Consider the following 26,401-nt stretch of genomic DNA (forward strand, 5'->3'; position numbering starts at 1 on the left):
CACAGGTACACCTCCAATTGACTCAAATGATGTCAATTAGCCTATCAGAAGCTTCTAAAGCGTGCCCCAAGGGTCAATACTGGGGCCCCTCCTGTTCAGCCTGTACATTAATGATCTGCCTTCTGTCTGTACTGGGTCTGAAGTTCAAATGTATGCAGATGATACAGTGATATATGTGCATGCAAAGACCAAACAACAAGCTGCACAAGAACTACTGTAATGGTCCAGGTTACAAAGTGGCTCAGTGACTCGTGTTTGCATCTCAATGTGAAAAAACTGTTTGCATGTTCTTCACAAAGTGGGCAACAGATGCTACTGAGCCAGATGTCTATGTGTCAGGGGAGAAGCTCCAGGTGGTATCTGATTTTAAGTACCTTGGCATCATACTTGATTCCAACCTCTCTTTTAAAAAGCATGTGAAAACGGTAATTCAAAATAACCAAATTCAACCTAGCTAATTTCCGATTTATACGGATTTTTTGACTGTACTTCAAATCTATGATACTCCCCCACTTAGCATACTGCTTGACTAGTTGGGCCCAAGCTTGCTGTACAACATTAAAACCTATTCAGACTGTCTACAAACAGGCTCTCAAAGCGCTTGATAGGAAGCCCAATAGCCATCATCACTGTTACATCCTCAGAAAGCATGAGCTCCTGAGTTGGGAAAATCTTGTGCAATACACTGACGCATGTCTTGTATTCAAGATCCTAAATGGCCTGGCTCCCCCGCCACTCAGTATTTTTGTTAAACAGAAAACCCAAACATATGGCAGCAGATCCACAAGGTCTGCCATGAGAGGTGACTGTATAGTTCCCTTCAGGAAAAGCACCTTTAGTAAATCCACTTTCTCTGTGAGAGCTTCCCATATCACACTTTCACAAAATGCATGAAGACATGGCTAAAGGTCAATCAGATTTGTGAACATTATCCCTAGCTGTGTATTGCCGCTTTCCATGTTGTCTGTTGTCTGTAGCTTGTGAGGTGTGGAAACACTTTGTTGCTTTTATGGATTTTGTCTTGTTGCTTTTTGTTCTATGTTGCTCTGTCTGTATGCTACGTTTTGCTTGTCCTATGCTCTGCGTGTGCTCACTGCTCAATGATTGTCTATATTGTAATTGTTTTTAATAACCTGCCCAGCGACTGCGGTTGAAAATTAGCCGGCTGGCTAAAACCGGCACTTTTATTAAAACGTTGATTAATGTGCACTGTCCCTGTAAAAATAAAATAAATAAATAAAAAATGAAATAATTTTCTGGATTTTTTCAAGCTCTTTAAAGGCACAGTCAACTTAGTGTATGTAAACTTCTGACCCACTGGAATTGTGATACAGTGAAATAATCTGTCTTTAAACAATTGTTGGAAGATTTACTTGTGTCATGCACAAAGTAGATGTCCTAAGCGACTTGCCAAAACTGTAGTTTGTTAACAAGAAATTTGTTGAGTGGTTGAAAAACGAGTTTTAATATCTCCAACCTAAGTGTATGTAAACTTCAGACTTCAACTGTAGATAGGTGTGTGCCTTTTCAAATCATGTCCAATCCATTGAATTAATGTTTAATGTTTATTTAATGTTTTTTTAAGGACATGATATTCATGAGATTTTGCCCTGCATCTCAATTTTTGTTTTAATTTATTTTAAGCTGTGGGGAGAAAGGCCCCTTCCCTCGTGAGTGTTTATAGCTAGATAAAGGAAGTGGTTTTTGCAGCTGACTCCCGTTCTGCAGTGGTGGCCTCTGACTAGCATCCACCAGCATATCCTTCAGCAGCAGGTTCTGAAACACAGCTTGTCCTGCGATGTTTGCAGAGGTAAGTCATCTCTGACGTTCTCACTAACTGTTACACTGAAAGAAGTGTGTTGGTGACACTATAATCTTTTGTAATTTGCGTTTAATTTAGCTGATAGTCCTTGCACATCCAACAGGACGTGTTACACACAGGTTTATCAGCATTGGAGACAAGGACTATAGCAAGTACAGTACTTTTCTTCCTGTGGGGCATAATGCAACAACAAGCACTTGCCATGCCTGATGGTCCTTGGCAACATTTTCAGCTTTCCTCCAAGACAAGCCTATGGCCTTCAATCTTTTGTGGTTAAATCAGAACTAGCGGTTAAAGTTTAAAGGACACCAAAACCGTGATGTCCTGTCTAATTTTGTAATGGCCAATTGACAGCAAAGTATTCCATTCAGAAACCAGATCATACATACCTAGCATTACCTTAGTTTATAACTTACAAATGTATGAGGTGATCACATCAGAGCCAAAGCAAAGTAGCAGTCGAGGATAAATTATCACACTTGAGGATAAAGTTCCTAACAGAAATAAAGCATGGAAAATATACAATACCTAAAATAAGAAATTGCATTTTATTCACACCAACTGACATAACTGTAACTCTCAACTCAATAGAGTTGATTGTAATTTTTTGGCGCAGCTAATACAAGCAAAAACAGTAGAACAGTAAAAACAGTATCACAAAATAAAATACAAAACATCCATAAAAGCATTCATATTTGATGATCGAGTGTCTCTGTACATACTAGCGTCAGGTGCTAACCAGAACAATATTGTCCTCACTAAAGTGACTGTGAGAGGAAGCTACTGGACTATTGAGACGCAGCCACAGTGTGTGTCCTCAAGGTGAGGAGGTGTTGAAGGTACCCCCGAAGGGTCGGCGGGAGGGGAAGGGGGTGAAGTCGGACGAACATGAAGACGCCGCTCGGTTTCAGTAGTAACAGCAACCGCAATAAGTCGAGCTCCGGGTGCTTACGCAGGTTCGAGGCATGTTCTGCCTTCAACTCCTCCTGTAACACACAGATCAGGTCATGTTGGAAACTTAGGGGTTAGTGGTTTAAGTGTAAGTGGCTGGGTGAGAGTAGGAGGTAATGGTTGTCCTCTCACACCAGACGCCTCTTCTCAAACACTGGCTTATCATCCCTCACCTCTGACACACAACCATGTAAAAAGGGGGAACATTCCTAATAGTGTGTGTGTGTGTGTGTGTGTGTGTGTGTGTGTGTGTGTGTGTGTGTGTGTGTGTGTGTGTGTGTGTGTGTGTGTGTGTGTGTGTGTGTGTGTGTATTTGGGGCGGGAGCAGTAGGAGCATCATGTTGATGCTGGCCACGTACCTAAACAGGAACAGGTTATGAAATCACACGAGTTACAAGTGCTAACCAGAAGATCTGTGTTAGACAGACACTACTTGGCCCTATATATACTTTTTTGTTTTCTTTTTTTCTACTGTATTATTGACTGTATGTTTTGTTTATTCCATGTGTAAACTCTGTGTTGTTGTATGTGTCGAATCGCTATGCTTTATCTTAGCCAGGTCGCAGTTGCAAATGAGAACTTGTTCTCAACTAACCTACCTGGTTAAATAAAGGTGAAATTTAAATTAAAAAAAAAATAACCCACACTGTATTTTGCACATATTGTATTGGTTGACACTACCCCCTAGTGGACAACATGATAGCACAAATGTCAACAAGCAGACCATTGAGCATTGCACCATAACACCATATTCAATATGACAAATAATGAAATAATTTCTCCCTAACCTTCCTCTGAAAGGGGTGTCACGGCCCCTCCTCTGCAGTGCAGGGGCGGTTCCTCCTGCAGGCAGAGGAGGGTCGTTAGTGATTGGAGCCACCTGGGCTCAGGGTATTTAAACTGCTTCACTAACCACTTCTCTCTCTCTCTCTGCTCCTCCAGGTATGATCCTGTTTTGTTTGTTCCTTGGTAGTTTTACGTAGTTTCCACTCAGTCATATTCACGCACACAGATTCATGCATCCCTGCACTTTACATACACCCTACATTATGACATTTCCACACCTCATTCCCTTTTCTTTGTTTAAAGTTAATAGTTTTTTTGTTTACAATAAAGAACCTTTTGAATGGCCTATACCTGTTGTTCATGTCCCCTCATTTTTGCCACAGGCTATGAGCTGGCCTGTGACGGGGATCACAGGTAAATGTGAAAAATAACAAGATTACAAGAGATGTTGAATGATACAATGGCATCAATAAACACAACTACTTGAATTTTCAAAAATGTGTCAGATAAAAACTCTATCATTGAGTTATCATCATTGCTAAGCACAAAAAGGTGTAGGACATTACAAGCCGTGGCAGTATCTTTGCCTCAGCAGTGTAAGTGTTCGCATGCAGAAATTATTAGCATGGAAACTGGAAAATTGTATTAGGCTCTGTGTACTTTCCACATAAGAAGATATTTGGTAATGTAGCCTGAAATAGATCGATAGCAGACAGGCAGTTTAGCAAGCCATAGTCATGGTGAACTTCAGACTTTTGACAATGTGCAGCGCACTGTAGGGTGCTGTTTAAATCAGCTTATGCTCAGGGCTAAGAGACCAGGCTAGGAAGGAACACAACACAGTGTAGCTAGCCTGGAATCCAAATTGAATTCAATAGTGAAACTATAGCGAAACAAACAGTGGTTTCAGTTTGGATCCCAATCTAAAGGGTAACAAACATGGTGATTGAAATGAGCTGGATTAGCGTGGGAGGGTCTCCACAGGGGTGCACATTTTGTTCTGGCCCAGCACTAACATACCAAATTCCTCTTCTCATGGTCTAAGACTCAGTTGATTGTTTGAAATGTGCTTTAGTGCTGGGCTGGAACAACATATTGCCGACCTCAGTCGGTCTCAAGGACTGGAATTGGAAAGCCCATAAACAGTTGCCTTATTTGGTGATGTCATAGCTGGATCACCTTTGGACCAGTATGTCAAGTAAATAAGAGAGGTCTCTATAGTACAACTGCAAATCAACTAAATTGGTATTCAGAACTAGTCTGGTCTGGCAAACGGTTGTGGTGTACAACTGTGGAACAGGGACTTAGAGAAGATAGAAAACAGACACTTGAAGAAGGTAGATGGCAGGTTTTAAAGCAGTGTTTCCCCATCCCTTGCGTACCAGGAACTTGTAAACTATGACTTCATTCGGGGTCAGCATTGGTAGGTACCAGTCCGGTTTTCAACCACCCAGAGGTTGAGATTGAACCTCTTCTTTAGAATAAGGTTATTCAGTATTGGGGGCTTGGTGGTTTGTATGGTTTTTGCATAAACAAAACAGGTAGGACAAGATGGATACAGTTCTGTCAAAGGCTAATGACTGCACCCAAATAACAGCATGTTTACCCACTTCTAGAGGCTCTGGAACTGGTTGCATCTCTCTTCTGTAAAGATTAAAAATCATGATTGCGGCAACAAGTCCTGGACATCACACATTATTACTCAATACCTGGAATGAATCAGACCCTTGTTTTTCAGTTGTTTATCACTATTTCAAACGATCCCAGTGCCCTATTCTCCTCATCAGTGTATGTGTGTGTGGGTAGTACTTAAGAGGCATCTAATTCATTTTAGTATGTGAGTCAGAAATCAGAAACAAAACACACCAGCAAACAAAGTGATAAAGTAGTTTAGCAAACAATAATAATGGGATAAAAGAGCATTGAACAATCTAAACGAAAAGCACACCCAACACAGGCCTCAGAGATTGGGGGGAGTTGGAAGTAGAAACCCATTGAAAGTGCACTTTCACCCAGTCCCATAGCATATCAAGGTTGAGACCCTTGGGAGAGGCCATAATAGGCCCTACAGAGTAGTCAGCTACTACCCTTGCAAGAAAGGTCCGCTGCTAAAATGTGGCCAAGTTCATGTCTGCGTGTCAACAGGAGCAAAACTCACAAAAGTCTCTTTCATTTTATTGAGTATTACACATCGGGCCAATGCAAGAGGCGCACAGCGGGTCAGTTCCCATGTTTTGGTAGGCGGAGTTATGAAATGAATCCAATTCCAGGCGCTTTTTGCCAGACAGATTGCAGTCAGCCAACGATGAGACGGCTGTGTCGTAGTCCCTGGACTTCCACTGAATGGAACTTTCGAACGGTGTCCGTGCAACACCGTGCATTCAATCCTCAACATGACTTCAAAGGACAGGTGTGCAGGTAGACTTTAGCCCACGCGGTGACTTTGACATGCTGGCGTGATAGGTGTCTGTAGACTACATTTAAACATTATGGAGGATCAACACTTGTTTGGAAACGACAGCGGGAGCCAGTCCTCTTCAGGGTCTGAAACCTTGTCAGAGGGAGAAGGCATACAAGAGCACCAATATGACGATGATTTCAACGACCAACACGCTTCAGACTTCGAAACTATAAAAGCAGAAGGGAAAGAAGAAGAAGACAAGAGTGTGGCAGACGACGAGGTGGAAACGGTGAATAAAGAATATGGGGAAGAAGGAGACGACGAAATGGTAAAGAGTGCAAACGTTTAATTTACCGATTAAACGTTTAAATTAGCCTATATAATGTTGGTTTTGGGTGAAGTGGCTTGAAGGGCAAGAGTGTGTGCGTGCATGCCCTCGCAATTGCCTTGCTGCGTATGTGCACTGATGTGGGAAATACGAAATCAAGTTGCTTAATATTTTGCAAAAATATTATTTAGACTACAGAGGGATCTACACTACATGACCAAAAGTATGTGGACACCTGCTTGTCGAACATCTCATTACAAAATCATGGGCATTAATATGGATTTGTCCCGCCTATGCTGCTATAACAGCCTCCACTCTTCTGGAAAGGCTTTCCACTAGATGTTGGAACATCGCTGCGGGGACTTGCTTCCATTCATCCACAAGAACATTTGTGAGGTTGGGCACTGATGTTGGGCGATTAGGCCTGGCTTGCAATCTGAGTTCCAATTCTTCCCAAGGTGTTTGATGAGGTTGAGGTCAGGGCTCTGTGCAGGCCAGTCAAGTTCTTCCACATCGATTTTAACAAACCATTTTTGTATGGACCTCGCTTTGTGCACTGGGATTTTGTCATGCTGAAACAGGAAAGGGCCTTCCCCAAACTGTTGCCACAAAGTTGGAAGCACAGAATCGTCTAGAATGTCATTGTATGTTGTAGTGTTAATATTTCCCTTCACTGGCACTAAGGGGCCTAGCCCATTATTCATCCTCCACCAAACTTTACAGTGGCACTATGCATTCGTGCAGGTGGTGTTCTCCTGGCATCCGTCAAACCCAGATTCGTCTGTCAGACTGCCAGATGGTGAAGTGTGATTCATCACTCCAGAGCAGTGATTCCCAACATGTTTTGGTTACTGTACCACCAACTGAGTTTTGCTCTGCCTGAAGTACCCCCTCATGTGCATTTTACTAGTAGACCTATAGTCTCATTTTTAGACACGGTCCCATTCTGTGAGCTTATGTGGCCTACCACTTACAATTGACCGGGGCAGCTTTAGAAGGGCAGATATTTGACAAACTGACTTGTTGTAAAGGAGGTATCCTATGACGGTGCCATGTTGAAGGTCACTGAGCTCTTCACTAAGGCCATTCTACTACCAATGTTTGTCTATGGAGATTGGATGGCTGTGTGCTAAATGTTTATACACCTGTCAGCAACGGGAGTGGCTGAAATAGCCAAATCCACTAATTTGAAGGGGTGTCCACCTACTTTTGGCCATTTAGTGTCTCATTTTACCTTTATGCCAAGCTGTCCACAGTTTTGTCATTTTAAATTATTTTTTTGATTAGTGATACTCCCAGTAGCCTAATAGTGACACAGTATGCTGATAGATTCACATGGTTAGCTGTCAGGGGGATTTTGGAAGTCCCCAAGACAATTAGTGAAGTCAAATTGATCTCTCGCCAGTTCCTGGTATGTTGTGTGATAACAAAGGCTACCTCATGTTTCAGTCTTTTTTTCATAGCAACCTGCAAAGCATCCCTAATGATTACTGTTTATGACATGGCTCAGCTTTGGGAAAAATGTCAGCATAAAGTCGGCTGGGAATATGGACTATGTACTGAAAGGACAATTCATATTCACAACACGGAGATTCTTCCATTCAATTCTGCTCACTCGCCAGCCATGCTCAATATGCAATATGCACAAGGTCCTCAACAGCTGAGCATATGCAATAGCCTACATTCTGAATATCCACTGCTTTGCTTTGTTGTTGTAGAGAGAAGTAATTGTTTGACGTTCCCAGGTTATCTTTGGTGTTGAAGTGTTTTGGGTAAATATATCCAGGCTTTGTCGAAGGGAAGAGCACCCCCTGAGACTTTAAACATAAATCTGTAGCCTTGTGTGTGAGTGCTAAGGTTGGGACGATACTCATTAGTATGATGTTAAGGAAACAAAACACAAAGTGGATTAAACTTCTTTAAGAAAACAGGCCAAATGTTGGAAACATTTATTTATTTTCCAAACAATATTTTATATTTTATACCTGAGGTTATTAAATATTACGATACTGGTATTGTCCTGGCACTAGTGTGTATGGAAAAGAAGCCCTCTACATATTGATTGACAACCATTAGGAAAGAGTTAGACATTCAACTCCTAAGATGTGCATTGTTTGAGGAAATAGAAAATACTCTTTGCCCGAGGCTTGCCTGGCAATGATGCTACTGAGAACGAAGTGAATTAGACAGACAATACTCTTTTAAATAGCTTATAGTCGGATTGCCTTCCCAGTTCAGACTGGTTTCATTGGTTCTCATCAGCTCAATTGCTTTAGGGTTTAACCTTGCTGATCTAACCAGGGGGTGTGTTCAGGATCTGCAACATTTCAAACACTTGTCTGAGTCACCATTCACTCATTGGCTCGACAAAATGACTGTTGAATTCCAAATCGATCCTTAGCCTCACCACTTAAGGGTTAAGTGCTCCTGTAGATCTGAAATGACTGGATAGGTTTAAGCAATATGGCGAAATTTATACCCTGCCAATTTTAATGCAAGGTAAAGCCAATGTTGCTTAAACATATGATCCTTAAGATCTACAAGATAGGTAGGGTAGGAGATAGGATTAGATTTTGAATATTGCATATATCTCACCTTTAAAACCCATCTTTTGCTGCTCAGATCCCCGATCACACAGGTGTAGGTGGAAACTGCCCCTAACCGCTGATTCAGGGTCAGTTATATTTTTTCCCAGCCTAATGTCTAAGGCTTATATTGGGAGTAGGGTAGTCTGATACTAGATCTGTATTTAAGGGTGACTCCTACCCAGAGCTAATTCAACTCGTCAATGCACCTTCACCCCTCTAAATCTATGTCAGGTGACCACAGTTGGGGACATTGCCTAACCTCTAACCCCTGACCTGTGACTTATGTCATACCCTTAAGGGGGTTAAAGAGGGAAAGGCTTCTGGGAAGAGTGGCTTATCTGTGTCATCATCTCCTCAGGCTGGTTTTGTGTTGGACTAAGGGCCTCTATTCAAACGGAACACAAGCCCTAGCAGTGTTTATGCACTCTTTGTTTACTTCCAACTGCTCACGCATGCACATACAGGGACACATACACACACTTCTTATTCTAAAAATGGGTATCATCTATCTGAGTCTTAACTGGTAGTAGCAGGTTTTTACAGTTCCCCAAAATCATTATTTTATTTTATTTTGGGGAAAAGACTACTGAATGACAAATGAAACAAACTTTAATTGAACTCTGTGTTTATATCAGTCCTGCTGCATCTTCTTAACAGGACTGTCTCTGTCTACACTTACCTCATCTCATGTAAACTGCGCCTGGTGGTCCGGCCAGATATGTCTACAGTAATGGATGTTTGGCATATAAGGACAGGTCCTGGAACGAGGAGGCTACTGTGTTGGAAAAAGTCCTGGTAAAGAAATCCGACTTCTTATTTGGAGAGAGATGTTTTGATGAAATATGGGCTGACTTGGCAGGCGTTGTAGTCACTCACAACAGGAATACAGGAATAAAACCCATCCCTGACCACTGCAATTATAGCGCAGACTATTTCACACAATGTCCTAAAATGAAGTGATGGATTTGAAACATCTTGGTGGGATGATTGAGAACAGGATGTTTTTACCTTTTGGATTTCAATACCAGGCTAACACAGTGTTAGTCAACTCTATCACAATGCCATCTGAAAGTATCCTCCTTTCAACACTAGTACTGAAATGTTTTCCGGGTGTTTATGCAGCCATGTTTATTTCATGTCTGTTGGCTCGTTCTAGATCAGAACAGCTTGTTTTCTGCTCCTCAATCCCCCTGTATGCCTGATTTCCCTTGTGTGAGAGAAATGGGCTACGTGTTGATTCTTATTTGTACACTAATCATGTTGTGGTTTTTCCTTTTGTGATTCTAATGAGTTGTGAAGGGCTACACTCCTCTCCTTATCACACAGCTCTTTCCAAGTCCATTTCTCTCCAATCTGTCGCAGTTCCAAGTGATTGAAGTATTCAAGCAATGAATTGACAATGAGAGCTTGGACCCAATTTCAGAATATTAACCATGTTGTATTGAGGCTAGGACATAGCTAGTGTTATACACCGTCCAAGGTGTGCCTGATTTGTTATTCCATTGCCTTATACGTCTTATGTAATGGTCTGGGGGGTTGAACTGCATTATTTTCTTGAATTTCACCATAATAAACACGTCCTTTAATGAAGAAACTGAGGGAAAGAGGATGAAATTGCTGGATTTAGCTTTTCTCTCACCCTAGAGATGAAGCTTAAAATGTGTTGTGTACAGAACACCAAGTTAATAATCCTTCTCTCCCACTGTACGTCATCAGTCCCAATTGTATCCATTTCCCCCCCAAACACTGATGAACTCCTTGTTGTGATGTCATCACTGCCTGCCTGTAATTACCCAGCCTGTTGTTTTAGCAGCTAGCCAGTCGGGGCTGTCCATAAGGGACATCCAGTGTCAGTGAATGGTTTAGAGGATTAACTGTCAATCTGTTTAAGAACTCCTCTGGCTCTCTGTGGTGGGGGGCGACGTCATTACAGGATGGAACTTTAATTTCTGCCTTTTCATCCAATCCAACACTGGTCCAGCTCTAGTCCACACTACAGTCCTCACACACTGGCTGCAATGGCAGACTTTTAAAGTGATATTACAGAGGGACGGTATCAGACTATTATCAAAGATCATGGCCCTACGGCGGAATTGGACCGTAGCTGATTTACCTTCTTCTGAAGGTTCTAAGGTAAGACCACACTATTAATAGAACACGTATTATCTACAGTAATACATGTATAATATTGCACCTCTCTGGATAAGACACTGTATTGGATCAGTTTGTTCCGACAGGAGTGTTTTGGTTGGTGGCTAGTGGTGTTTCTCAAGCCCTTGTTTTGTGTGGGCTGTGGGCTCTAGCTGTGTTTTTACTGTCTACAGTACACTACAGCAGTGGAATTTTTAATCTGCTGCTGGGGTCTACCTACATGTAGGCGCTTTTGAATTATTTATTCCTTGTTATGTAATCGCAGCTTGATATCCACATTGAATTTGGTGTTCTGTTAAAAGATCTGCTCTAACTTTGTTTTTCAACCTACCTGGGTAAAGAGGATTTCAGATGTGTATCGGTCTGTTCTCTTTCATTCTCTTTATCATGTGGGTGGTGGTGTTGGGTGGAGGCATGATATATGTTGTATTATAATCGTGTTAGTTTGGGCCCTGAATGCTGATTAGCTGAAAACATTTATTTTTATGGCTCTAATTACGTTGGTAACCAGTTTATAATAACAGTAAGGCACCTCATGGGTTTGTGGTATATGGCCAATATACCATGACTAAGGGCTGTATCCAGGCATGCCGCGTTGAGTCATGCTTAAGGACAGCCCTTATCTGTTGTATATTGGCCATATACCACACCCCTTCATCCCTTATTCCTTAATAAAAACGTTTATTAAAGCCAAGATGGCGTATAACTTGGGTGGACTTGTTTTCCCCTCATCCTATGGTTTCGTTCAACCTAAAGTCAGACGTGACAATTACCACAACAGAAGTCTTGTCATACCAAGCAAAGTTAATGATTTGTCGTCCTCAGGCAAAGAATGGAGGTAATAAAAGTGCCAGCTAGATGAAAGTTTCCAGTCATACTGTAGCTAGCTAGCATCTGAGGACACTTGTTTTGCCTGCAATTCTTGTTTTGCCTGCAGTCCTATCATTCATATGACTTTACCCATTTGTTTTGAACATATGCTGCTTCCTTTATTAACCTGCACCAACAGAAGTAGCTAGCCAAGTTTGCAAGCCTTTCCATATTTGTTTTAGCAACTGTATACAAACACTCGTTAAGCCTTTGTCCAGACGCCAAAGTCAAGAGTGAGTTGAATAGGACTGGTAGGCTAATTAATGAACGGGATACCGGTGGAGACGTACATAAGGCCTTGTCCCCGGAAATGTGTTCTGGTCGCTACATAAGTGATGTCACTGTATAGGTAGGTATAGGCCTCTGCAGTGAGAATGTACTGTTGACGTCGATGTAAACCACTCGCAGTTAAGCTCTGTGGGCCTTCTGCAGTCACATTTTTCTTAGTTTTTCCTGTCCCTCACTATATTTAGTATTCACCGTCTTTGTTAGGATAATTTATTTCTAAGTAAGTAGGTCATGACGTAATGGCTATATCCAAGTACCACATAGGCTATTGTAGCTATCTATTTTAAAAGTTTAAACATACAAAACTGACACATTTCCGGGTCTTGACTCCTAGGTCGGTATAGACGTTACATATATCTTAAATAGCGTCTTGGGGCTACTCAAGCCAGTTTGGACAGGATTACGAACCCTATAGATAAAGGTCTGTTTCTGTCCAGCATTAGAAAATGTCAACACAGGAATCTGTTCCCCATTGAGAACGAGGAGGGTGTAAGGGTTCAACGCCTGCTAAAGATCTTACTAGAGAGGACATGTAGTTCCACTGTCAATGCACCAGAGGTTACAAAGTGAACAGGGGGCCATTAGGAAGTGGAACCCCTCTTGAGGATTCCTATTACCCAAATGGACATTCGTTTTGTGTGACTTGAACTTTTGCGTGTTGATGTTGTTTTTCGGACTAAACCTCTCTGACCTCTTAGGAGGGTGTGTCTCTTTTGCTCTCTCTCCTGTGTGTGTGTGTGTGTGTCCAGCAAATAGTGGAATGGGGTGAGAGTTGAGGCAGACAGATGTTGGGTGACAAGGTCGTGAGGAACGTGGTGTGTTGTGCTGGAGACCCTGAGAAAAGAGGTCTGAATATCCTCACTACTACCAGGGGGACTGTGTGGACTCCCAGGTGGTTGAGGAAGGGATATGTACTGGAGTTGTATAATTTATTACTAGGTTATTAATACCATATGACTGAACTGTTGCACATACACTAAGTACACACTGTGTGTGGAAGTCTTGAATGTACAGTTCACTCAACTCTTTTAGTGTTTTGTTTATTAATCCACCAAAAATGTGCATGTCAGCAGTCAAGTTTTTCAAGATATAGCACTTTCAGCACAGATCAAGAACTGTGAACCATCCTTTTAAATTGTTTAAAAAAATCATGTAGTAACCAATAAAGTGTTAAACAAATCAAAGTATATTGTAGATTCTTCAAAGTAGCCACTGTTTGCCTTTGATAATTTTGCACACTTTTGGCATTCTCTCAACCAGCTTCATGAGGAATGCTTTTCCAACAGGAGTTCCCACATGTGCCGAGTATTTGTTGGCTTCTTTTTATTGACGCACCGATATGACATTTTTGGCCAATATCCAATATTTTCCTTGACAAAAAAAACAATGCCGATATTTCAAATTTTTAAGCATTCTAGTACAGTTATAGTTAACACACACACACATGGACGCAGCGGTCTAAGGCACTGCATCTCAGTGCAAGAGGTGTCACTACAGTCCCTGGTTCGAATCCAGGCTGTATCACATCCGGACGTGATTGGGAGTCCCATAGGGCGGCGCACAATTGACGCTGCGTCATCCGGGGTAGGCCGTCATTGTAAATAAGAATTTGTTCTTAACTGACTTGCCTAGTTAAGTAAAGGTTACACACCACACTGACCAAAAAGTTATTTTGTTGGCATATGTCCCCATTTACCAGGAAAAACATAATCAAAACCTATTTCTTTCACTTACTTGCTGTGTTTCGTTGTTCAGTCGTTTCATTCTCAACTAGGATTTCTATGGAATGCCATTTGGGTCTTTGCGTGTCAAAAAAGATGCATCAAATAACACTATTTGACGTGTCGAATAACAACATTTGACCAATCAGGACCACATAATAAAAAAAAAAAATGTATTTCACCTTTATTTAACCAGGTAGGCTAGTTGAGAACAAGTTCTCATTTGCAACTGCGACCTGGCCAAGATAAAGCAAAGCAGTTCGACACATACAACAACAGAGTTACACATGGAATAAACAAACATACAATCTATAATACAGTAGAAAAATCTATATACAGCATGTGCAAATAAGGGAGGTAAGGCAATAAATAGGCCATGGTGGTGAAGTAATTACAATATAGCAATTAAACACTGTAATGGTAGGATGTGCAGAAGATGAATGTACAAGTAGAGATACTGGGGTGCAAGATAAATAAATACAGTATGGTGATGAGGTAGTTGGATGGGCTATGTACAGGTGCAGTGATCTGTGAGCTGCTCTGACAGCTGGTGATTAAAGCTAGTGAGGGAAATATGAGTCTCCAGCTTCAGTGATTTTATTTTTTATTTTATTTAAAAAAAAAAGTTTTTGCGGTTCGCTCCAGTCATTGGCAGCAGAGAACTGGAAGGAAAGACGACCAAAGGAGGAATTGGCTTTGGGGGTGACCAGTGAGATATACCTGCTGGAACGTATGCTATGGGTGGGTGCTGCTATGGTGACCAGTGAGCTGAGATGAGGCGGGGCTTTACTTAGCAGAGACTTATAGATAACCTGTAGCCAGTGGGTTTGGCGACGAGTATGAAGCGAGGGCCAGCCAACGAGAGCGTACGGGTCGCAGTGGTGGGTAGTATATGGGGCTTTGGTGACAAAACGGATGGCACTGTGATGGACTGCATCCAATTTGTTGAGTAAAGTGTTGGAGGCTATTTTGTAAATGACATCGCCAACGTCGAGGATCGGTAGGATGGTCAGTTTTACGAGGGTATGTTTGGCAGCATGAGTGAAGGATGCTTTGTTGCGAAATAGGAAGCCGATTCTAGATTTAATTTTGGATTGGAGATGCTTAATGCGAGTCTGGAAGGAGAGTTTACAGTCTAACCAGACACCCAGGTATTTGTAGTTGTCCACGTATTCTAAGTCAGAGCCATCCAGAGTAGTGATGCTGGATGGGCGTGCAGGTGCGAGCAGCGATCGGTTGAAGAGCATGCATTTAGTTTTACTTGCATTTAAGAGCAGTTGGAGGCCATGGAAGGAGAGTTGTATGGCATTGAAGATGATCTGGAGGTTAGTTAAGTGTCCAAAGAAGGGCCAGATGTATACAGAATGGTGTCGTCTGCGTAGAGGTGGATCAAAGAATCACCCACAGCAAGTGCGACATCATTGATGTATACAGAGAAGAGAGTCGGCCCGAGAATTGAGCCTTGTGGCACCCCCATAGAGAGTGCCAGAGGTCCGGACAACAGGCCCTCCGATTTGACACACTGAACTCTATCAGAGAAGCAGTTGGTGAACCAGGCGAGGCAATCATTTTAAATTAATAATTTAATGTGTTTTATTATTTTTTTACGTTTTTGTTCAGGTTTGACAGTGCTACTGATAGGTGGCAGGTAGCCTAGTGGTTTGAGCGTTGGACTAGTAACCGAAAGGTTGCAAGATTGAATCCCCGAGCTGAAGGTAAAAATCTGTCGTTCTGCCCCTGAACAAGGCAGTTAACCCACTGCTCCTAGGCTGTCATTGAAAATAAGAATTTGTTCTAAACTGACTTGCCAAGTTAAATAAAGGAAAAATAAATAAAAAGTAGTGGTGGCACTTGGTTTGCACGTGCAAATTCAGAACACACAACATTCTATAATATAACTGTTATTTAACGCGTCAAATAGTGTTATTTGATGTGTATCTCTTTTGACACACAAAGACCCAAACGGCGTTCCATAGTATGTATGTCGTGAACGGTAGGGCAACATCTGAAAAATAGCGTACTTGGTAGTGTGTACCGGTGCTCGACCAGTCCGCGAAAGCCAACACCCACGACAGAGAACGGCTGGTTGATTGTCAAGGGCAATGAATTCCGTTATCTTGGCTTTAATTGATTTCACCTTTGTTGTCTTGGTGAAATTTTCTTAGTCTTTCAAATAGCTGCTCAACTTGTTGACTGCTCGATCCACACAGCAGACATTGTGTGGGCTAGGTTCAGAATGCTGTGTTGCACGTGTAGTGCAAAATTTTACGTGGTGTCATTACGTCATGTTATAGGGCTGGGCGGTCTAACATATTTTATGATATACCGGTATTGATGCATGGACTGGTTTGGGTTTTTAATTTTACCTTCTATACTGCTATTTGAATGTTTGGTTTGTTAAATGTGATACGCCATGTGTAATGCCAATTTTTATAGTTTACTTCGCTACTTGAGTCATCTCTCTCCGTTCTTTCTCTCCATGCCGCTTTCCACACAGACCTAGCCACGCCCCCTATCACTCAAGGAGGGCATTTGTTGTTCCTCAACCACGAGACACTTGCGTTCCGTCTGCATGGTTAATGCAGCGCATGCAACAATGTTGATGACAACAATGCTGTTTTCACTTTGCTTCTTAATATAAATACACTAGCGTTCTATAATGACACTTAGTTTTCTTACATCTGCAAACAGCTAGTTTGTCTTTTCTTAGCAAGTTGCCCTAAATCTAAATAAATGTACTGAGTAAGAGCAAACGTAGCTAGCTTAATACAGCCTGATAATAACAGTGATGGTGTAGACCTAAATCAGCAGGTTTGTGCAACAGTATCTTCTAAATCAGAAGAATATGCCAAGCAAGAATATGTTGGCTACATGAAATAGCTAAGCGAGAACATGCAATGTAGCCAAAGCTTATATGATCTAGTGATGGGTTGTTCGCGATTGAGTCGGCTCTAAGAGCCGGCTCTTGTAGGTTAATGTTGGGAGCCGATATGCGAGCCGAATGTATTACATTTTTTTATATATGAATAATCAAAATTATTTAAATGAATAGAATTAACTAATTCAAAGAACGAAAAAATATAATATAGGCCTAAATGCTCACGCGCACACATTCGTTCTGACTGTCTGCTCAGACTAACTGCCTCACCTGTTCCTGTCAATCAGACGCGCAGTGTCAACCAATGAACCAAAGATGCATGAGGGAGGGCCGAGCCAACTCACTCAGTCACACACTTAGCAGCCGAGGAGAGAGAAGGACAGCTGTGAAAACAGCTGGAAAATGAGTCGGAAGCACAGTAGCATTTGGATGCATTTTAATAATGTAGACAAAGTTAGAGCACAGTGTAGAATTTGCCAAAACAAAATCTCATATAAATCCGGTTCTACGCACAACCTACACCGGCATATGCGAACTGTGCACCCAACTGTGAAGCTAGCTGTAGCGGAGCTTCCAGAAACTAGCGGGCCTGCTAGTGATAGTGGTGGAGCCAGCACCTCCACACGTGGAGATGTATCCACTCAGTCAAGTAGGCCTACTCTGCGACCCACAGCAACGCCGTCTTCTATGAACCAGTTTATGCCAAAGTCTGTCTGTGTGGCAAAACCAAGCCAAATTGATATTGCATTGTCTAAAATGATTTCCACCGATTTCCAGGCATTTTCGATCGTGAAGGACAGAGGTTTTAGAAATGATAGCAATAGTCTAAATCCAGTGTACACAATTCCAAGCAGGAAAACCCTTTCAAAATCACTTATTCCACAACTGTACGAGAGCACACAGGCTTCAGTGTGAGGAAAGAGTCCAAAAAGCTACTGTAGTTTGCCTTACCACTGACTGCTGGACATCAAGGGTAACCACTTCTTACATGTCGGTTGCATGTCACTTCATTGAAGATTTTTCGATGTCTAGCTATCTTCTGGACTGCTATAAGTTCAGCGACAGACACACCTCAGAGAACTTGGCAGAGGAACTGTTGAGTGGCCAGAGAATGGCAAGTAGATGGAAAAGTGGTCTGTTGTGTTGGTGACAATGCAGCTAACATAACCAAAGCATGAACATGTTTAAATGGACCCATCATCCATGTCTTGCCCACACAATCAACCTGATTGTAAGAGATGCTCTGAAGGTGATGAAGCCCACTGTGGACAAAGTGAACGCAGCTGTGGAATACTTCCACAGGAGCACAGTAGGTGCTGAAAAACTAAAGTCTACACAACGCCAGATGGGGATGCCTGAGCTGAGGCCTAAACAAGACTGCACTAGAAGGTGGAATTCAACATTTTATATGCTGAAGCGGTTTCTTGAGTCAAAGGATACCATCACCTCTACCCTGGCCATCGTCAATGCACCTGTTGATGCTCTGACCCAAGAGGAATGGGAGGTGGTGGAGGAGGTGTGCAGAGTCCTGGAACCCTTTGAGCAGGTCACTGTGGAGATCAGTAGAGAGAGGTACAGTAAGCAGTTATTACTACATTATTTAATCCAGTATTATGTATATGAGCAATAGATGAGAATGTAGTATCAGTAGACAAAACATGAACCTGAACTAATAAGTTACTGTTCTCTTTTCAGCTGTGAGACAGCCTCAAAAATGATACTCCTGTGTAAGGGTCTGCAGCGAATCACAGCCAGCTGCCAGAGAGAAGCAAATGTAACCACAGAGTTGATGGGCACCCTATGTTGATCAATAGACACAAAGTTCCACATGATGGAATAGAATCACGTGCTATCAGAAACCGCTGCACTTGAGCCAAGGTTTAAGAAGTTAGCCTTCAGTGATGCCAGAGCGATTGATGAGCCACTGCAATATTCTATTGTATTCGTTTTTGAATTGTTACATTTATATGCACTTTGTTTATATACATTAAAGTTATACTTTAAATGCACATGTGTAATAGCATCCTCGTTTTTTACATTTATTTCAATTTGTGGGATGCTACAGTTTTGCTAATTATTTATTTTTCTTTATGGTGCAATATTCTATTATGTTCAGATGTTACTCATTTTGAATGGATAAATTTATATGTACTTTGTTTATATACATTAAAAAGTGATACTTTAAATGCAAATGTTTAATAGCATTCTTTTTCATAACAAACCAATGCATTTTTAAATACATTGTGGTTAAGGTAGAGTATGGTGTCATTTAATAATTTAATTAGAATTGTTTTCACACCAATCATAGTCAAACTATCACAAACTGTTTGACTTGAAAAAATACAAAACATTTTTTTCAAAGAGCCGTTTGGGAGCCAAAAGAGACGTCTCTTTTTGGTGAGCTGAGTCGAACGAGCCGGCTCACTGAAAATAGCCGGGAATACCCATCACTAATAGGATCCCCTAGGAAACACTTTAGTTCCTACCCTGTCACAACTCCTCCCTAGCGTTTTAATTCGTTGTCATCTCAAACAACACTATTCAAAGTGCCCACTATTATATTCTAACTATAGAATTAGAATAGTAATTATTTCCATGATGCCAACAGTTTTGCTCTAATTTGCAAGTCAAATCGCAATTGCAACATTTGGTTAAAAATAAGTCCTAGATTATTTGCCCATATTGTGCAGCCCTACGTGGCAGTGTGGAAAATCTTAATTGAGCAGTGGTACTACTTAGGTCTTTTTTTTTTTTTTTTGTATCTGTACTTTACTATTTTTATTTTTTGACAACTTTTACATTTACTTCACTACATTCCTAAAGAAAATACTGTACTTATTTACTCTGTACATTTTCCCTGACACCTAAAAGTACTCGTTACACTTTGAATGCTTAGCAGGACAGAAAAATGGTCCAATTCACTCACTTGTCAAGAGAACATCCCTGGTAATCTACTGCCTCTGATCTGGAGGACTCACTAAACACACATGCTTTGTTTGTAAATTATGTCTGGGTGTTGGAGTGTGCCCCTGGCTATCCCTAAAAATAAAATGGTGCTATCTGGTTTGCTTAATATAAGGAATTTGAAATTATTTAATATTTTACTTTTGATACTTAAGTACATTTTATCAATTACATTTACTTTTGATACTTAAGTATAATTAAAACCAAATACTTTTAGACTTTTACTCTAGTAGTATTTTACTGGTTGACTTTTACTTGAGTCATTTTCTATTAACCTGTCTTTACTTTTACTCGAGTATGACAATTGGGTACTTTTCCCTCCACTGCAATTGAATGCAGGAAATGCAGAAATGATAAGTGCTGAAATTTGTTTTGGTTGAATTGAACAGTATAAAACAATCAGAATGGAGAAAGACTCATTGAAATCACTTAGAATGTATGTGTTGCCACCCTAGGATCACTCACTACTCATAAAGCAAACGTAGAACTTTTATTATTCAAAAACTAAAAATGCTGTCATACTGTCCATTTAATTATATATATTTTTAAATACAATGATATAATATTTTGGCCATATCACCTAGCCCTACTACGTTATATAGGTATGCACGTCAGCTTTGACGTCGGATTTGCACTTCGGCGTTATACTAGACATCGGGCCGATACCGATGCTGGCATTTTTAGCTAATATCGGCCGATTCTGATATGTTCACCGATATATCGTGCATCCCTACTACTTTTCCTTCACTCTGCCGTCCAACTCATCCCAAACCATCTCAATTGGGTTGAGGTTGGGTGATTGTGGAGGCCAGGTCATCTGATGCAGCACTCCATCACTCTCCTTCTTGGTCAAATAGCCTTTACACAGCCTGGCTGTGTATTTTGGGTCATTATCCTGTTGAAAAACAACTGATAGTTCTACTAAGCGCAAACCAGATGGGATAGCTTATCGCTGCAGAATGCTGTGGTAATGTGCCTTTTTTTCTAAAATCACAGATATTGTCACCAGCAAAGTACCATCACACCACCACTTCCATGCTTCACGGTGGGAACCACACATGCGGAGATTCTCCGTTCACCTTCTCTGCGTCTCAAAAAGACACGGCGGTTGGAACCAAAAATCTCAAATTTGGACTCATCAAACCAAAGGATAGATTTCCACCAGTCTAATGTCCATTGCTCGTGTTTTTCTTGGCCCAAGCAAGTCTCTAATTCTTATTGGTGTTCTTTAGTAGTGATTTCTTTGCAGCAATTCAACCATGAAGGTCTGATTCATGCAGTCTCCTCTGAACAGTTGATGTTGAGATGTCTGTTACTTGAGCTCTGCGAAGCATTTATTTGGGCTGCAATCTGAGGTGCAGGTAACTCTAATGAACTTGTCCTCTGCAGCAGATGTAACTCTGGGTCTTCCTTTCCTGTGGAGGTCCTCATGATAGCCTGTTTCATCATAGGGCTTGATGGTTTTTGCGACCGCACTTGAAGAAACCTTCAAAGTTCTTGACATTTTCTGTAATGTCTTAAAGTAATGATTGACTGTCATTTTGCAATGCTTATTTGAGCTGTTCTTGCCATAATATGGACTTGGTGTTTTGCCAAATAGGTCTGTCTTCTGTGTACCACCCCTACTTTGTCACAACACAACTGATTGGCTCAAACGCATTAAGAATGAAAGAAATTCCACAAATTAACTTTTAACAAGGCACACCTGTTAATTGAAATGCATTCCAGGTGACTCCCTCATGAAGCTGGTTGAGAGAATGCCAAGAGCTGATGATCAATGCAAAGGGTGGCTACTTTGAAGAATCTCAAATATATATTTTGATTTGTTTCACACTTTTTTGGTTACTACATGATTCCATATGTTATTTCATATTTTTGATGTCTTCACTATTAATCCACAATGTAGAAAATGGCACAAATAAAGAAACCCTTGAATGAGTAGGTGTGTCCAAAGTTTTGAATGGTAATGTATAGACAATACCTAGCTATTGTACCATTCAAAGTGGGTTGACAAAAATGGCCTAATAACAGACACCCTTCCTTTCTTGCTGATATCCATGCAGCCAAACACTTGGCTCTATATTATGTATGTATGCATGGCAGAGCGAAAAGGCCTGTTGAAGTCCTGATGATGGGGGCTACACAGGGCTGTAACACAACACCATGGTAAACACCCGTCAGAAAAGCCCTGTTGAAGTCCTGAGGCTGGGGGCTACACGGGGCTGTAACACAACACCATGGTAAACACCCCTCATTCCCAGAACCTCACCCCCTTGTTATAGTCCCCACTACAGGGACCTTAGACTCCAGGGAATTCTCCAGGAGATTCTCCTATGACACGTTGTTGACACGTTGTTGACACGTGTTCATCTATGCAGTTCCGTGTCACACATGAATGTGAGGGGCGACACTCCATAAGAGAAGTTATATTTTAGGCAGGTCTTAAACATGGTGACTTTTCAGTCAACAAAGACCGAAGGCTGCCGGTTGCCTCGGTTAGAGCGTTGGGTCGGTAACCGAAAGGTCGCTGGTTTGAATACCAGAGACAAGGTGGATAATCTGTCGCTGTGCACTTGAGCAAGGCACTTACCCCCCTGAGAGTGGGGTTGTTGGGATATGCAAAAAAAATCATTTCCATTACACACTTGTGTGTAACAGGACGAATATAAGCCACCCCCAATAATAATAATATTGTTGTTGCTATTATTATTGTAAGGAAGGAGTTCAGTGCAGTTTGACCTCTAGTGCCTTTACTGCCCAATACAAGTCTGTGAGTTCCCTTGGGCTGGTAAGGAGGTCGTTTATTAGCTTGCATTGTGTGAAGGTGAATAAAACGGATGAGCCTGCAGTCACAGCAATGCTACTGATCCATTTCTCTTCCTTGTCCTCTGTTCAACCCAAATGTCAGCCATTGTACTGGTGGGTTGATTCATGGCATGTTCCTACTGTGAGGCACCCTATCTTGGTGTATCTGAGTATCCGTCCCTCTTGTCTGCCTTAGACAGGGAGTGTTATTTAAGTCTTTCTGAAAACCTCATTAGGCATGTTAGATGAGGCTGCCACTTTGTTTCATTTACATTACATTTACATTTAAGTCATTTAGCAGACGCTCTTATCCAGAGCGACTTACAAATTGGTGCATTCACCTTAAGATATCCAGTGGAACAACCACTTTACAATAGTGCATCTAAATCTTTTTTTTGGGGGGGGTAGAAGGATTACTTTATCCTATCCCAGGTATTCCTTAAAGAGGTGGGGTTTCAGGTGTCTCCGGAAGGTGGTGATTGACTCCGCTGTCCTGGCGTCGTGAGGGAGCTTGTTCCACCATTGGGGTGCCAGAGCAGCGAACAGTTTTGACTGGGCTGAGCGGGAGCTGTGCTTCCTCAGAGGTAGGGAGGCGAGCAGGCCAGAGGTGGATGAACGCAGTGCCCTTGTTTGGGTGTAGGGCCTGATCAGAGCCTGAAGGTACGGAGGTGCCGTTCCCCTCACAGCTCCGTAGGCAAGCACCATGGACTTGTAGCGGATGCGAGCTTCAACTGGAAGCCAGTGGAGAGAGCGGAGGAGCGGGGTGACGTGAGAGAACTTGGGAAGGTTGAACACCAGACGGGCTGCGGCGTTCTGGATGAGTTGTAGGGGTTTAATGGCACAGGCAGGGAGCCCAGCCAACAGCGAGTTGCAGTAATCCAGACGGGAGATGACAAGTGCCTGGACTAGGACCTGCGTCGCTTCCTGTGTGAGGCAGGGTCGTACTCTGCGAATGTTGTAGAGCATGAACCTACAGGATCGGGTCACCGCCTTGATGTTAGTGGAGAACGACAGGGTGTTGTCCAGGGTCACGCCAAGGTTCTTAGCACTCTGGGAGGAGGACACAAGGGAGTTGTCAACCGTGATGGCGAGATCATGGAACGGGCAGTCCTTCCCTGGGAGGAGGAGCAGCTCCGTCTTGCCGAGGTTCAGCTTGAGGTGGTGAGCCACTTGGGTTTTTGTTTTACAACAGAGTTGATGTAATAATTGTTAGAATTGTCCCAAGCATTTACTGCAGGGTAATTATTGTGTGTGTAACTGCTCTTTTATATGCTGTGCAGGATAATTGCTGTGTTTGTTCTTTTGTTCCATGTGTGAAATGACTCTGTGGAGTGACTACTGATATGAGTGAAGTACTTTGACATAATCCAACTAATGAAGCGAGGGAGCGGCAAAATGAAAAGCTGTGGGAGAGTAAGAATAAATAGGTTTTGGGGAGGAGGAAGTAACAATGCTCTCAGAGCGTAAAGTGCTACAATAACTTCAGCTCAATGAACAAGGTTGTCTCTCGTGCTTTATCTGATAATGTGATAAGTCTGATTTCAGAACTGCAAATCGCTTCATTACTTCAGGGAGAGAGAGATGATATTGTTGATAACACTTTTCCGCTCGTGTCGGTGTTGTAGGTGAATTGCAGGCGGCAGGTAGCCTCGCGGTTAGAGCTTTGGGCCAGTAACTAAAAGGTCTCTGGTTCGGAAACCTGAGCCGACAAGGTAAAAATGAGTCTGTGCCCTTGAGCAAGGCACTTAAACACCATTTGCTCCAGGGGTGCCGTACTACTATGGCTGACCCTATAAAGCACCACATTTCACTGCACCTATCCGGTGTATGTGACAATAAAAATAACATATTGTGGATTAGGTTTGCCCTGGGTGTGTTGACTGCTGTGTAGGGGAGCAGTTGGCTGGGGTTATAAGCTGGTCAGGACTGGTTTAGGGGGAACCTAAGTGCCATCTGAATTTGCAAGGTGCAGACTGACGGAACCCAAGTGACTGTAGGCTAAAGCAAGTGTGTGCTGCTACATTCTTTTTCACAGGTGGTTTGTCTGTTGCGTGGTGAGTACTGTGGGTTGGGTTATGGCTAGCCTGCAGTGGTTTCAGGGTACCATGTAAGGTTGTGCCTAGACAGTGGTTAGCCTGTGGGTTAGAGAGTCGTCTCATGGCCAACCAGTAGTAGCCGGTGCTGTGTGCTCTTATGTTACAGCTTCCGTGGCCTGTCAGTCTGGGGCGATTCTGGGGGTTGGGACAGCAGCAGCAGTAGACCTGGCTGGCAGCGCCTCAGGCTCACCAACTCTGTCTGACTGGCCTCAGAATAGCTATAAGCACAATATGTATGTTTGTTTATGCCTGCCTGTCTCTGTGTGTGCCACATAGAGCTCCTCCTGTGCAGTATCAGATGGAAGATGGCCCAGCCAGGGGAATGTGAGAAGGGGATACAGTCAGAGTTGCTGAAGTCATGGAAATCACAGCTCTAATGGAGGACTCTGGTTAAAGGGAGATGTCATTTTCTGTATCCCAAATGGCACCCTAACCCCCATGGGCTCTGGTCAAAAGTAGTGCACCATGTAGGGAATAGCATGCCATATGGGACGCACACAGTAGCCCTGATGATTTCATTACTGGCGTACTCACTGGCTTACTCTTGGGATGTGTGGGATATTGAGTGGTTGAAATGCGAAGTTTTCATAGTCCCAAGGATCCACTCAACCAAAACAAGTAACCAAAGCAAAGACGAACCAACAAAGTACCCAAGTGCAGAGCAAGGAGAGAGTTGTCTTGGTCCGGAAACATTAGGTTAATCATTTTGATTGAAGGCCTTCAGTGATCATCATTGAGGGTTTCAATGGGATAAGAAGATGTTGTCTTTATATGCCATTAGGCCAAGTTCCTTTTTGTTTTTAATGATAGTTATGGAATAAATCCACATTTACAAAGCTATTTCTGAAGTGGTTTTGCCTACTGGCTGGAAAATATTGCTGAATGGCAGGAAATGTTGCTCTTCAGCCAACCGTTTGTGCCCTTTTGCCTAGATTTTTGGGAGTATTCATCTTCTAGCAGAGTTGGGCTGCGGTTGGAGCGGTATTCTGGCCATATTATACCCCCCTGGGTGTTGTCAATCTTGAAGGGAGGATGCCCTGGCTATAGAAAATATGTCCTCTTCGTTCAAGCCAATTGTGTAGTTGAGAACCATGTGTCTGAGTAAAAATACACCCGTTGGTGTTTGGCTGAAACAACCACTCTCACTGGCTGTCATGAACTTTTGTACAGATTCTGCTAGTGAAATGTCATGGGCAGCTTTGTTATGTTCCCTTGATCATCATTCAATGTGTTTATTATGCACATGAGGACTATTGCTTCATTTTGACCACTTGTAAAATCTAAGTCTCTAGGAATGATGAAAGTATAGTATGTGGTTTGAATGGCTCAATGAGTTTGAACACACTGGGAACACCAGGGGTGTATTTGTCGGATTCCGTGGCAAAATGTTTTGTCTGTTGCAAGTCTTTACTTGAAACGCAAAACATTTTGCAACGAAAATGAAGGTTTTATATTGGACAAATTCAGGTATGTAAATATTTTCCATTGCAAAACGGTTTGCAACAGACCAAATGTTTTGCAGCTGCCTGCGACTAATAAATACACCCGAGGGTTGTGGTGGGTATGAATCCTGCATGGGCCCCACAGGCAGCGTTTACACAGGCAGCCTAATTCAGGGGGATTCACTGTGTCTAAGCAACATCAACAGGAACTAATAACATCTTCCTGACAAGCAAACACTACAAATAAACGGAATTATAGCCCCTCTATGACAAATATGTAATATCTCAGGGTGTAAATACATACACTTTT

At 42.2% G+C, this 26,401-nt stretch overlaps 1 protein-coding gene across 4 annotated transcripts in view; it reads left to right on the plus strand.

Annotated features, from left to right (window-relative positions):
- The first annotated feature begins 5,858 nt into the window (after nt 1-5,858).
- mast4 (microtubule associated serine/threonine kinase family member 4) overlaps nt 5,859-26,401 on the plus strand; it is a 166,596-nt gene continuing 146,053 nt past the window's right edge. For all 4 annotated transcript variants that reach the window (XM_029709662.1, XM_029709663.1, XM_029709664.1 and 1 more), the window contains exon 1: nt 5,859-6,288. In XM_029709662.1, coding sequence (XP_029565522.1) covers nt 6,049-6,288 — 240 coding nt within the window. In that variant the 5' untranslated portion in view covers nt 5,859-6,048. The remainder of the gene's footprint in view (nt 6,289-26,401) is intronic.

This window comes from Salmo trutta, chromosome 23 (genome assembly GCF_901001165.1).
Source record: "Salmo trutta chromosome 23, fSalTru1.1, whole genome shotgun sequence".
NCBI classification, from domain to species: Eukaryota; Metazoa; Chordata; class Actinopteri; order Salmoniformes; family Salmonidae; genus Salmo; species Salmo trutta.